This window comes from Maylandia zebra, linkage group LG10 (genome assembly GCF_041146795.1).
Source record: "Maylandia zebra isolate NMK-2024a linkage group LG10, Mzebra_GT3a, whole genome shotgun sequence".
Taxonomy (NCBI): domain Eukaryota; kingdom Metazoa; phylum Chordata; class Actinopteri; order Cichliformes; family Cichlidae; genus Maylandia; species Maylandia zebra.
The window spans coordinates 13,578,653-13,592,823 of record NC_135176.1 but is presented as its reverse complement, the minus strand read 5'-3'; the positions used below and the strand labels follow the sequence as shown (position 1 = coordinate 13,592,823).

The window sequence follows — 14,171 nt, the reverse complement described above, 5'->3', positions numbered from 1 at the left end:
ACGGCTATTTAAATATCTGAGCTGTGAAATATAAAGAAGCTCATCACACAATACAAGAAATATTAGACTGCCTGTAAAATCTTGAAGAAATCCACATGACTGATATTTTTTAGCTTCAAGTGAAAAGCAAAATATTCAAATACAATGACTGATGTAGTGCAGTGACACACTGCGGGGTAATGACATGTTATGATCAGTGTATGCACACTGGCTGATATTTTTACAGACATAGAGAGGAACCTCGGAGAGGCCAGTGCATTTTCACGCACTAGAATCTCACGAACACGGAGTGAATTATTAGCCTGTGTCCATGTTTTGTTTTATTTTTTCTATTTGAGAGTGACACGCACAGCTGTGCAGCTGTGATTTGTCTGTGCGGGGGCAATAGAGCAGAGGAGGGCTGTTAGAGGAGAAATAACCAACAAGGAAACCACTTTCAGCTTTGCTCCTGCACCGCCTGGCTGGCCTCCGGCCAAGTTCTCCAGAGAGGGCTGGCTCACCCCTTCTCCTCCTCTCCTCCCTCTCTTCTTTCTCTTCCAAACCCACATACGCACTCCTCTCCAGCCCTCCAAAGCAACAGGCGAGAAGAAGGAAGAGCGACAAAAGCAAAAGAGCAACTCCTGCAACTTTTTGGAACGAGCGCAACTGGGAGAAGCTACCGAGGATGCCAAACGCGTCTGTTTTGCAGATGGATCACATGGGTACGCGAGGGAACTGATTTTATTTTTCCCAAAGAAGAAAACAGGAGGGAGGACACACGTTTTTGTTTTTTTTCCTCCACCGTATGAGACGTCAAAAGTTTCCCTCTGTGTTAACAAAGCAGGCGCCTTTGAGCTGGAGCTGAAACCCTCGGCTTGTGATTAAATGTCCCGGGGTCTCTGTGGAGGGCAGTGAAAGGATGCCAGGATGCCCTCTCTGATCTCCCATCTGCTTGTCATCTGGCTGAGCGTCCACAGGCTGGTGTGGTGCACGGAGCGCTCCTCCACACGCGAGCGCTTCAAGGTGGTCATCGCTCCTCTCATCTGCAAGCGGGTCTGCCTGAAGGGGCAGTGCCAGGATACCTGCGAGCAGGGCAACAACACCACGCTGATCGCGGAGAACGGGCAGGGGGCCGACACGCTCACCGGACCGGGCTTCAGGGTCGGTAAGTGACAGAGGCAGTTTCTTATGAGGGCTGAGGGCGATTAAATGTCTAGTGAGAGCCCTGTCCTGACCCCAGGCTTTTACGTTGTGGTTATCCCTGTTGTGCCAAAAAAGGATTTCCGGTAATTGCAAAAAGAAATGATCGCGATTATTTAAACGATTATAAATGCCTCCTTGGCCTTCAATCTGTCAAAAAATATGCCAAACACATCTAATATCATGACTGATGTCCTGCCATTTAAAGCCAGAAGGAACATTTCTGTCACAAGGCGAAGCTGGAGGGTTTTTGGCAAAGTGACTTTTATATATTCTTTATTTATGCAGATAAAAAACAATCTTCATAAGGGATCTGGCCAACAGGACAGCAGAAACTGTAACAAATATAACATTACAATTTTATAGGCATACTTTAAGTTTCCCCAGCATCATGTTGCCCTCCATCTTTTTACCAAAATAAGTAAAGATATTAGACATAAGAAACAAGGAGAAACCATGGAAATCACTTTTTGGCACATCGCCCCTGTAGAGAGGTGAGGGAGGCCTGTTTGTTTGCTTAAAAGCTGACTTTCTTAATAGCTTATTATACCAATGTGGAGCTCCATAAAACACCTAAAACTGGCCCAACTGTGCTTCTCTATAAGAAAAGGTTATGCCTGAAAATCTGAAACACTTTTAGCTCATTTCAAGGTTAGTTGATAGCACGAGCGCGAGTTGAAGCAATTAAGTCCACCTAAAAATCAAAACCAACACCATGTCACAAAAAATGGCCCATAATCCACAAAATAACTGGTTCAAAGCCAGCATATCTGATCATCTTGAGGCCTTTTGGTTCCATACCTGCTGCTGATAGGCTCCGTGGGTTCATGTGAGGAAACTGTGCAAATAAATAGGTGGCTAAGATGAGGTGAGCTGAGGTTTACCCTCCGCTGCATCTGGAAAACGTTCCTGGGTTACACTTTAATTAGTAAGGCACGGCTCATTACATGGCACATAAATGTACTCTTAAGATCTATACTTTCCCCACCTCCCTCACTCCAGTGTCTGGTTGGCATGAGTGGAGCTGTTTCTGTGCTGTATCAGATCAGCTGTGGTTGAGACTTGGAGCCTTGCAGTCTACATCAGTGTGCCGCTCCACAAATGGATTTACCCTCAGTGGCTCGGTGTACAGAGTGAGATTGAGCTTTTTAACGCAGTCTGACAGTGAATTAACTCAATAACAGTAATGAAAGTGAGCTAATACACTACGCTGCACGGCACAGCTCAGTAATAAATATATTTATTAACATGATACGGCTTCTTTCTTCTTTTTCTTTCTTAAAACTCACATATTTCTAAATATAGATTCCTCTTCCACTTATGTGCTCTCTCTCTCCTTTATTGGCTGAATTCTTAGAACCAAACTAAGATGCAGAGCTGCTGGATGAAAAATAAACAATGCCTGTGGGGAGGGAGGAGTGGCAGCAGCAGGTTGTGGTTGTGGTGCATTTTGCATTCATCACACACAGGTTTGCACAGAGTTGCAGTTGCGTGTAGAGTCGTAGCTGGAGTCGAAGCAGGCTGGATTCAATTGAGGCCAAGTGAATGGTACTTGCACTGCTGTGACAGTATTCTTCCACTCTGACACAGTGTAGAGGCAAAGAGTTGGCTCCGGCATCAGTCTTCCCTCTTCTCCCCCCGATTTCCTTGTGGTACGTCACGTTTTATGGAGCTTCTGTGTAAAGTAATTCAAGAGAGACGCGTCGGATTCCTGGAATGCCTCATGCTGTTTCGCAGTGTGTCTGGATAACGAGATCATGTCGTCACACAGTCCCGTCTCCCGGATTTATCCGTCCGTTTATCGGAGTATTTTGCAGAGAGGGACCGAGGAGTCGACTCCAGCTTGCACAGGAGATGTGTGCTGTTCAGCGCGAGCGCTGGAATGTGGTCTGGACAAGTGGAAATTTCTCTCTCCCGTGTTAAAACGGCCACGGCTATAGCAGCAACAATATGAAGACTTTTCCATATTTGAGCAGTTATGATGTAAGCAACGGCGAGCCTGACGCCCAGACTGAACAAAACTTTTCCACAAAAGAAAATATGATTCCTGTCAGTCTGTAGAAGTAAAGAAGAGTCTTTAAAGAGCAAACACATTCAGAACCAAGATACACTTTTAGTCATAATGTAGTTCACTGAGACTTTTTGCTTTGCTTTACTTGACATGTTCTCAAAAGTTTGTGTTTCCACGGCAAAATAGGTCATTTATTTTATATTAAACTGAAAGAGGGAAGTGAAATCCTGTTCGTTACTTCTGTTTGTTCTGTTTTAGTAGGCCAAAGAAGTTATCCAAAGTTAAATATATCAAAAGCTAAATAATACAGGTACAGTGCGTGTATTTATGGTGATCATAAAACCCTCCTCAGTTTGTTGATCCTCTGACTTTTCAGCCAGTGACAGGCACTTAAAACTAAAGTGGCTGAGCTAAAGGATGTGAAATCACTCTGCACGATTTGTATTCTTTGTACGTTACTGTACAAAACTTTTGAGCTGGCTCCCATTTCTTTATATTTTGCTTCTAAGAAACCAGACCATTTTTTCCAGTGGTCTCGAGCAACAGTTCACCAGGCTTTCTGAAGATCTCTCTAAGGTTTTCTTTGGATATTGGCTGCTTTTCCCAAACATATTCAGCACAGTGCTTGTACCTGACTGTTTTTGTTTGTTTGTTAAGTCACTTCACGCTGACCTATGTATCATTCAAGCATAAAACAGGCAGCTAGCTCAAGGGATGAACAAATGTTGTGTCTACACATAACAGACAACTTAGCAAAGAGCCAATTTCTATCTGTAAGCACTTTGTTACTAACAAAATGTCCTAAAATATCCAATTATTTTTTTTTTACTAATTTCTTTAGTTGAATCTATGAAAAATGGCAAAGATAACACAGTTTAACAAATACAAAAGAATAAATTTTCACCAACAAGGGGATTCCCAAAGATTTATTAGCTGAAAACTCACCATGGTGTGCAGCGTGTCATTAAACAAATTTGAGGAAACTGGACAAGCAGAGGACAGAAGAAGGCCTAAAAACTATCTACAGCAGGTGTATTTGATCTGAAAGTCATGTCCTTAAGAAGTAAGAAGGAATCCAGCAAACACCTGACACAGGACTCATTTGATCTCTCAGTTGATCCATGTGCTGTTTGTCGAAGCCTCATCAGAAACAGTCTCAGTGGAAGGATGGCGGTTAAGAAGCCATTTTTAAGCAAGGGGAACAGAGAGAAAATGCTCAGATTTGCTCACACAAAAACTGGACTGAAAATTAGTGACAGCAAGTCTAATGGAGAGATGAATCCAAAGTTGGAACTTTTGGTTTAAATTTCCATCAGCATGTATGGAGGAGGTCAGGAGAGAAGCAACAGTGAGTGTCTACAGCCATCTATCATGGTTTGGAGCTACATTTCTGGTAGTCATGGATTGGCTTCCCCACAGCCCAGACCTCAACATGAATGAAGCAGTGTGGGATCATCTTGAGAGAACTGAAAAAAAAAGGCAGAAAGATCCAAAACATAAAGAAATGAGGGGTGATTTAAGACTTTGGCGCAGTACTGTAACTAAAATAAAAAGGTATGGCATAGATTAGAGCAGCTTTAAACAATTACTCTGTTTTTCCAGCAATATACCACAGAAGCTTTGTTTGTGTAAAGGCCCGAGCTTCTTTATGTTTAAAAATACACTAGTTCATAAACAGCAATTATCCAAAATGTAAATCAAGTAATAAATAGAAATAATGAATCTGTTTGATCTGCGCGGGATGTCATTATGCTGTTGCAGACTGGGACAGACAGACGGAGAGGCGACCACCCAGATGTTCAGACAGAGCAGATTGTCTCAGTGTGAATAACCTGGAGGACATGAATATAAATCACCTGCACAGCACGCTGCTCATTTGGACTTTCTATAAGAGAACGTTTGCACACAGGCAGACGTTACAGGACATCGTTTTATTGCTAAGTATGTCCCATTCAGGATCGGCCATCAGATTACGACATCCGATTTGTTTTGTCGATACGCTTGCGCTGATTACATGTGTCATAAATGAATCTGCATTTCACTTTGCACTTTATAAAACCGATGAAAGCAAAGAATTCCTTCCAGGCATGGCAGGCAGAAAAAAGAACTGTTTGCAGCAACATACAATTTGCCCTCCTCATGGACTCCACATGGTGCCTATGTAAGTAATCACAGGGCTCTGCAGGGGGTTAGGTGGTTATGACAGCGATAAAACTATTGCAGAATACATATTGTTTTATTTATTAAAGTTGAATTTTAGCATTCAGAGACTGGAAAATATTAAAAAGGATGAAAGAGTTACATGTGACTCACTTCACAGAGAAACCCGTGAATGACCTTAGCTTATGCTGATCACATGCTATGACCCCTTTTAAAAACTTCCTTTATCCCCAACACTTTCAATCTTGGTTCTTGGTTATTGCGCCTCAAAGTTTATACGTCTTGTACTTTGTCAGAATTATGTATTTCTTTTAGGAGATATTCTTTCAGAATCAATGGCTACATAAAAGCAGTGCACATACTGTGGTTGCTTTGACTAAGGCGTGCTTTTTTAGTCCAAGTCTAAATGTTTCTCGTTGTTGCTAGCACGGAGGCATCCAATATATCTTGCCTTCCTGACAGCAGCTGCTCAGCTCCCAGACAGCCCGCTGAGCCTCCTCTCTCCTCTGCATCTCCTCTTTATCAGGCCTGCTGTTGCCAGGCAGCTCCAGATTCTCATCTTTTTCTGGAATATCTAAGGGAATGTTGTGAGGGGGGGGCGGGGCCTCGTTTGCACAGGAAGTGGTTCTTATCATAGCTCAGTCTGGGCTTGCGTCCCCTAAAATGGGCATCATGACAAGTGGAAATGGCTATTTGAGGATTTCCCATGTGGTTTTGTATTTAGGGTAAAGTGACAGTAGTAGCCTTGTGGTTTGTTTTGGTTTTCCCTTGGCATGGGTCAGAGGTCCATGGGAGCCTGAAAATGAACACAAGTCAGTTAAATACAGCAGTCAAGGCTGGTTCTGCTTTCTCTCTCCTTCTTTCTCTTTAGGGAGGCAAGTTTATTTTACCTTTCAAAGCCCTCTGCTCTTCCCCACACGCTCTTTTCTCTGTCATGCCAAACTTTGGAGAAAGCGGTCTAACACAGGCAACCAAGAAACCTGCAGCACTCCGGATTTTTTGCCACAGGCTGGACTGAGCTCAGAGGCAAAGCTGGGCACGGCTCCCGTGCTCACAAACTCACAAACACACAAACACACATGAGCGATGGACTCTCGGGCACATTCATTCCCAGCTTAATAATCACGAAAGCTTCTTACCTTTGGCTGCTGTTTACAGGCTGGCCATTGACCCTGTTGCCAAGGCTGAGTTTTAATCTAAATAAGTGTAACCTCCGTGTGTCCATTTAAATAATGCTTGTAATTATTTGGGAGGTTTTGTGTTCTCGTTAACCTTTTCTTTTTTTGCCTTTGTTTCCACTGTGGGCTCCCCTCATAAAAGTGGATCCAACTGGTAAAGCTGTGAAAATGCTTTATCTTTTAAAAGATAAACACACCCAATTTTAGTCACTTTGTTTTGATTCAGTGCAGCTTCCCCTCAGTGAAGCGTGGCCTTTTAAAAAGGTTAACTCCACAGTCAGTTTTTCCTTTTTTTTTAAATTTTACTTTAGTCAAGCTTGCACCACAACACTCACTCAGAGCCAACATCCACATGATCTTAAGCTGGAGTTCCCCATCCAATCAGACTCTAAATAGCCTGCATTTATGTAGCGCTTTTCTAGTCTTACAGGCCGCTCTGAACGCTTTAATCCTACTTTTCAGCGCGAAGAAAAAGAGAAAAAAAAAAGCATCTCATTAAATGAACTTTGTGGAAACAAAGCAGCAATTAGAGGTGCTCTCTTTTAAATCGTCTCAGGGCAACGGCGTGTATATTTTTTGCATGTGACTGTGTCCAGGAGTGGTGTGCTGAATGAACCCAGCTCAAACAAACAACCCTCTTTGCCATCTTTAACACTCTCCTCCCATTTGTGTAGTGAGAGGGGGGAATGGAGCAGTTATTTAAAGCTACTGAGAGGAATGCTGGGGACTGTACCCACACCGAGCAGAGACCCTGTAGCTGTAGCGATTAGGAAGGGTAAATAGAATAACATGGCCTCCGCCAGCGCTGCCTCCTGCCCTGGCCTGAGACAGAGCACCCTGCAGACATTACCTGCCACGCACTCCAGTGCTGAGTATCTCACAGCACAGGTATCTGACATAATCTCAGCAGAGCACAGTCAGCACTCTTACCTGCCTGCCCTGCAGTCCTTATAGCCGGGGCTTTTAGATAGTCATTAGATGACATCATCTGCACCGGTGCCAAGATTCTATCTGACTCTCTTGCTCTCTTTCCACAAAACGTATGTGCCAGAGGGGCGTGATGGGGTAACGCTGGATTTGTGCCCGCTAAAAAGCTGCGCAGTGTGGTTGCATATTTCCATGACATGTGAAAACCACATTGCGCAAGGCAGGGTTTGATTTAGATCTGGGAAATCGCGGCCCTCCCTATACTCAGACTGATCCCCCTTAATGACGGCTGCTTCTGTTTCTCGGGAGCAGTCGTCGTTGTCATCATCCCGTCTCTGTAATGTTAACAAACTGTTGTTTTAGCCTTTATGTGTGTGTGTGTGTGTGTGTGTGTGTGTGAGAGAGAGAGAGAGGTAATGAAAGCCTTCAGTGACAGTGCTGGACTCTGGCAAAGGGCAGCACTGTTGTTTGGATAGCTGAAAGTGAGGCCGTCCAGAGTTTCTGGGGGTTGATGGAGGAGCAGGAGCTCTACAGGGGGAGAGTAGGAGGAGAAGGAGGAGGAGGAATGTGTACGCAGGTTTGTGTTTTCATAAGGCGGTGATTATGTCATTTACTCCCAGTGTCTGGCTCAGCTGCGGGAGTCTGACCCACTTCATGCGTCGTCCCTTGCTTGGCGTGGTATGTGGTCTCACAGTGCCAGTTGACGGTGGGTGTATTTGGGGACGTGGTTTGATGGTAAAGGGAAGCACGTCATATGATGATAGCCATTCTCTTCTTCTCGTTTTAAACACCGGCTCTTGTGGCAACTGTTTATGGGAGCCGGTGTTGTTTAGTCACAGTTCTCTCAGGTCAACGAGAAGAAAAAAATATAACCAGAAATAATCCTGGAAGCACTTTTTAAAAGACGAGAACAGGGTCACGGGGTTAAATCTAGTTTTCCACTCGCAGGCATTAAGCTAGGTTGAGCTTCACCACTTTCATATTCCATAGTAGAATGAGACCACAGAGGCCATGAAAAACAAAGAAGCAGTGTTTATGTTTCACTGTGAACACTAAAGCTGACCTATTGTACCAAATATTCAGACTTCCTGCTGTAATCTTTGTAGGCTCCTATATTCTGGATCAGGTTCGGCCTTGACTGTGGATGGATGGATTTAAAAGACTGCCCAATCAAGTCTGACAAATTATGTTTTTTAGTGGGTTTGCAGTTAGTTTACTTAGAACCTGATTTAGTGGCAGTACCCTCAAGCACCCGGCTGTGTTTGTGGAAACTAAACAACTGCATCTGAAGCCAAGCCAAGCAACAGCCAATTAAGAGAAAGCTGACCTGAAAGAAGGGTGGCCTTAAGGCACCTTTTAAGGCTTAAATGGCTTGTTTTGGACCATGGGTGAACCGAGAGGCTGCATTAAGGTACAGTATAAGAAAAATAAGCAGTTGTGACTCATATAAAGCTACTGACCCACTCTACTGTAGTAGAGTCCAGGACTATGAATATGGAGCGATAAATGAGGAAAAGGTCCACTTTAATAAACCACCAAGTGGAATTTTCATAAAATATTGATGAGAATTACTCACTACGTGGAAGAAATATTTAAAAAAAAACATGTTGGAGTACATTTTTAGATATTTCTACACTCAGTTTGATGTAATCATTACTTCCACTGAAGATAAACACCAACTACCAACTGTGTCATGCTTCACAATTACTCAGTAATAATTTGAAAGCTCCACCAGTCTAAAAACAACTCCTGGTGGTGTCACACTCTGTATTCCTGCAGCTGTACGGGCCAATAAGATCTGGGACCAAAAACCCATCCAGGGACTGAATCACAGTGAAAGTGACTCAGCGGGAGTCATCACCAACTTTCAGACGGGTTAGCTTGCTAAGTTTGGCCAGAGGACAGTAGTGAGAGACGGGGACAGATCGGGCCATTGTATCATCTGTATGGCTCAAGATTATGTGGGGTAGCTTTCAGTTCAGTGAGTTGCAGTCTGTAGGACTGTAATTTGTTGTTTTTGTGCTGGGAGGGTGCGGCTGCGGCTGAAAGGACGCCGTGGAGGGAGGGGGCTGATGATGCGTCATCTCCAGACAGACAGAAGTGAGTGGGTGGGTTTTTCACAGGGTACTCAAAGGGCAACTCTTTCTTTGTTTCTTTCTTTGTTTCTTTCTTTAACATCATTAAACTTTTCAGATCTTTCAATCTGATCGAGTCTTCCTGGGCTTTCTTTGGACATTATTTATGTCTTTCTCGTTACACTGGGCTTGCTTACGTAGGAGCTGAGGAATGTACCAATCTGTTTTTTTTTCTTAAAGAAATAAGTGTCTGGGAATCACAATAATCCACTTATTTTTTAGTCTGTGGATTTTACATCTCTCTCGTGTGGCTTTATTCCCTCACTTTAATATGATATATTTATTATATATAATAAATACACTGTTTGTTCCCTCTCATTTGTCCATCACTTGAAGTGCTGATGATAAGAGCTTGAAGACAAGGAGTCTCCCTCCTGTCTCTTTGTGCTGTTCGTGTCTTTCTTCTGAAGTCAGCAGTGGGTGGGAAAATTATAAGCTTCCTGACTCTTGGAACGTACGGGGAAGCTGGCATTCAAAATTAAATTAGGTTTTGAAAGCATAACAGCAAAGCACAAGGTCAACTTCAAATGCTTTCTTAGCTCCACTCCAACCACATTTTGGAAAGATAGATCAAAAATATGAAATGGCAGTGCGGTGTGTCTACATGATCTGAAGTGAACAAAGTTATCTATTAAAAACTTTATGTGGATCGATTTGGCATGGATTAGCAGTGAGTAATGTTGAAATCATGGACTGTTCTCTACTTCTTCAGTTGTTTTTTTAACATGTGGAAAATATTGTTCATGATAGAGTAGTTGCTTCAGATGCACATGTTCCACATCCCGCCACTGACACAGCCAGCCCTGTTCATGCCTCACATTCATCTAGACCACCAAATAACTCTTAAGCACGTTTGATTTTTAATAACACACCACCTCTCGGTTCAGGAATGTGTTAGATCTGTAAAGACAAAGGTGTGGTGGAAAACAGAGGGCGTCTGTCTCCGAGAGGCTAAGCTAGCTGACAGACAGAGTCGCTGAGCGATTTTGGGTCATAAATTCTGCCAATGAACGCCGAGGTGATGATTTAAAGGGAAAGTCCGCCGGAGAGTAAAACCCTTTGTTATGATCTCAGCTTTTAAACGTTGTGCCCATTTCAGCTTGTAATGTGGTGCAGTCGCTCCACCGCAGCAGCATTCTGAGGAGGCGATACACCCTTGACTTAATAGCACTCTCACACAAACAAACACACCCACTTACAAACAATCTGCAGGAAACATTAGTCTGTGCATGGCTCGAACTTAAAGGAGAAAGATATGAAGCGGAGGTTTGTGCGTCAGGATAATAAAGGCACGAAGTGCAGGTGTAATACCACCTGCCGTCGGAGCTTTAACTTGATACGTGACTCTTGTGACCCTGGAAACCTTCCTCACCCCTGAATCCGAGCAGAAAGTAGCGCTCATATTTTCACTTCTGTCATATCATGAATAAACACGAATAAACACGTCACCCAGTGCCAATGGAAGCCAGGCATGCACATGCATCACACTGACTCCACTGTTTTAGAGATGATGTTATATGCTTAAGGCCATGAGCTATTCAAAACCTCCATAGTTCCTCCTTCCTGAACACAGACTCAGTCATCCAGAGAATGCTGTTGCAGAATGCACTTTGTGCTGAGCCCTCTTTGCTCCCGTATACAGTCTTCATGTTCCGATAGATTTGACATCATATACCTAAATGGTCCACTGAGTGATAAAGCCTCCTCCTGCAGAGTTTTTTTTTTTTTTTAACACTTGGCTGGTTGTTATGGAGGCATTTTTGTTTACCATGGAAAGGATCCCACGATCATCTACCAGACTTCAATAAAGTCCTGAAACAGTTGCATCTTGGCTGCTTGTGTCGTCTTGCCACCCAGCAGACATCATGGCAGTATCTCTGGGCAGTTATAGCCAGTTACGAACACCTAAAAAACAAATTTATATGTTTATTTCTGCTGTTAAGTTAGGCATTTTAACACTATAACATGGGAGCTCAGGGGCTGACCAAGTTTTAAAGCCTGTCTGAAATGGCCTCTTTGAGGATCTTCAGATTTTTGCTCTTTCACTCTGGCTTAATTTGAAATTTCCAGATGTTGCAGGTTGTTTTTTTTTTCTGTTAACTCAGACATTTCTGTTTAAAGCGCCATGAAATGCTTTTTGTAAATAAATATATGGGGTTTCTATGACATTACACAACAAAATGCTCACAGCAGCATGTAACACATAGAGAAGAACATCTTAACAGTTGTCAGGAAGCCCAAAAAGGAAGGAATAAGGTCATCTGCAATATCACAGCTGATGATATTTCCTACATCTATAGTCTCTCTTGCTGTTTAGGTGTGTCCGGATTTGATTTTAAAATGAAATTCTCTTCTTTTTTTTAAACTACAGTTTAATTAGAGCTGCAGGCTCACTTTGCTCTTCGTCAGGAGTATATTTTACAACCTTTCAAGGGTGGAGTTTGTTCCTTTAAACAGCCAGAAGACACAAACAACAGAGTTTTCCCTCCAAAAACTGGACTATCTGTCATAACAAATCAACGTAGAATTGTCATCTCTGTATGCTGTGAATGACCCTTTTTTGGCGTTTTTGACTGTTTTTCTGTTTAAAATAGATAAACCAGTGTGTTTCACAACTCAGTGTAAAAATAGACCGGTCACAGAAACAACAGATGTGATATATATAATCATGCACCAAGCAGATGATGTGTGTTATCCACAGAGTATTGTTTGTGCAATCAGCATTGTTGCATGTAGCACGGCGCAGCGTCAGGCTAAAAACATCAAGAGGTTTTATTCACAGGAGTCCAAGAAATTCAACTCCAGGTATGAAAAATGTTCTCTCTTCTATTTTTTGAGGAGCTGGATCATGTCTCATTCAGACACATTCCCAGCTCAAGTCCAGACTGTCTACAGTTAGTCGTTTCCACAGCCTCTGTGCGTTTAGATTGTGTAATCTAATGTAAGATTCGGGGAAAAAAGTCCTCTGGCTCTTTTTCTGTGTCTGCAATCTCAATTTTCAAGGCCCTCATTTTCCCAGTTTCCTCTCATTCGAAATCCAGTTCTGAGATGAAATGTGAACCTTGGAAACTGGAGCTCTTATGTCAGAGTTAAGTAGTCTTCAGTCTGTGCCTGAGCCTTTCCACCTGATTCTGCATGTTGCTGCCTGCACCCAGTCCTAGTGGTTAAAGTCCTCTGTCACAAAGTGTTATAGGCAGACTTCCTCTGAAGTGTCCATGTTGCTTCAGAGTGAAAATATTTTATGCCACTTGTTGGGTGTTTCATTGAAGTTCTTTCATTTTTCTGCCAGACTTTCACCATATGAGGATGTCCCTGCTGTGCTTAAAGTGATCTAGTCCCCTAATTACCCCACAGCCCAGACTCCTCGGCAGTCCGCAACTAATTACTTCCACGTGTGCGAACCTGGCTCAGCAACAGTGAGAGGCCTCCTCTCCTCTCCTCTTCAAAGTTAATGTTGTAGCGATACAGGAGGGGTAAGCTCTATAGTGAATGTTTGTTTGGTGAAAAATGGATTTTAAGTTTTGAGTGATTAAGCAGAACTCGTGTAGAAGAGATGGTGGACTCTATATTTAGGCAGAAGTCTGAAGCGGTGGTGAGGAGGAGGAAGACAACAGTGAGTGCATTTAACAAAGAGGCTGTAATTCAACTTCAAGTGACACGAAAAGAGACAAAGGAGGAAAACACGGCAGGAAAATAACCGAGGGGAAACCATTCTGACAAAGGGCGTTGCATTAATAGGAGAAAAGTTTTGGATCTTGGTAATCGAAGGGAGGGTGTGAGGAAGTGAGAACAATGGAGCTGAAAAATGAAACAAAAACATTGTGTGAACACCACAAGTGAGCACCCTGTCATTTGAAGTCTAGTTTCTTTCTTGCTTGTTAGAAAATAACAGTTGCTTTCATCCAGTCAATTTTTTTTTGTTTGTTTTCTTGACTAATTGGTTGGTTTATAACCTAAAAAAGGGCCTTAAATGCAGTCGGATTCTGTTGTTCAAACAGACCTCTAGCTTTTTTAAAATTAATGAATTGGTCAACATTTTGGAAAGCACACACATTCCTTTGGCAGAGACTTTGATGACAGCTAATAATACTCAGATTTTTCTCTTACATAAAAGACACATTAAAGACACAATCGCAGCATCATTAAAGCTCTTAACCTGACGAGTAGTGTCCACAGCTGCTTTTTAACCACAAACCTCTTGGAGTTTCCACAGGTTGCTGCCAGCTGCCTGATTTACTATCAAAATGTGTGAATTTATTAACCGACTGACTCCTTTTTTTAAGCTCAGACACAGTATTTCTCTTACTGAAAAAAAAATCCTTATGTAATACAAGATGGAAAGCTTAGACTGTCTTAAAGATGAACATCTTTATGCGGCACTGTGAAAAAAAATGGTGCACTTTATCAAACCGCTGAGCCCTGCCTTGAAGAAACACGCCTTTATTTTTTTTAACTCATTGTTAGATTACTGTGTGAGCATCATCATTCAGATGTTTCGCTCTAACAGTCACATTGTTATGCACCCTATACACCTTTTCTGGATGTGTTTAGTTATAATGTGTCATTTTCCCAAAGCATCTG

At 42.6% G+C, this 14,171-nt stretch overlaps 1 protein-coding gene across 4 annotated transcripts in view; it reads left to right on the top strand.

Annotated features, from left to right (window-relative positions):
• The first annotated feature begins 492 nt into the window (after positions 1-492).
• Positions 493-14,171, top strand: part of ltbp3 (latent transforming growth factor beta binding protein 3) — a 40,380-nt gene continuing 26,701 nt past the window's right edge. For 2 of the 4 annotated variants that reach the window (XM_076889098.1, XM_004563952.6), the window contains exon 1: positions 493-1,144. In XM_076889098.1, coding sequence (XP_076745213.1) covers positions 907-1,144 — 238 coding nt within the window. In that variant the 5' untranslated portion in view covers positions 493-906. Of the gene's footprint in view, positions 1,145-12,256; positions 12,396-14,171 lie in introns of those variants that run through there. The other 2 variants (XM_004563951.6, XM_076889097.1) reach the window with 2 other exon arrangements.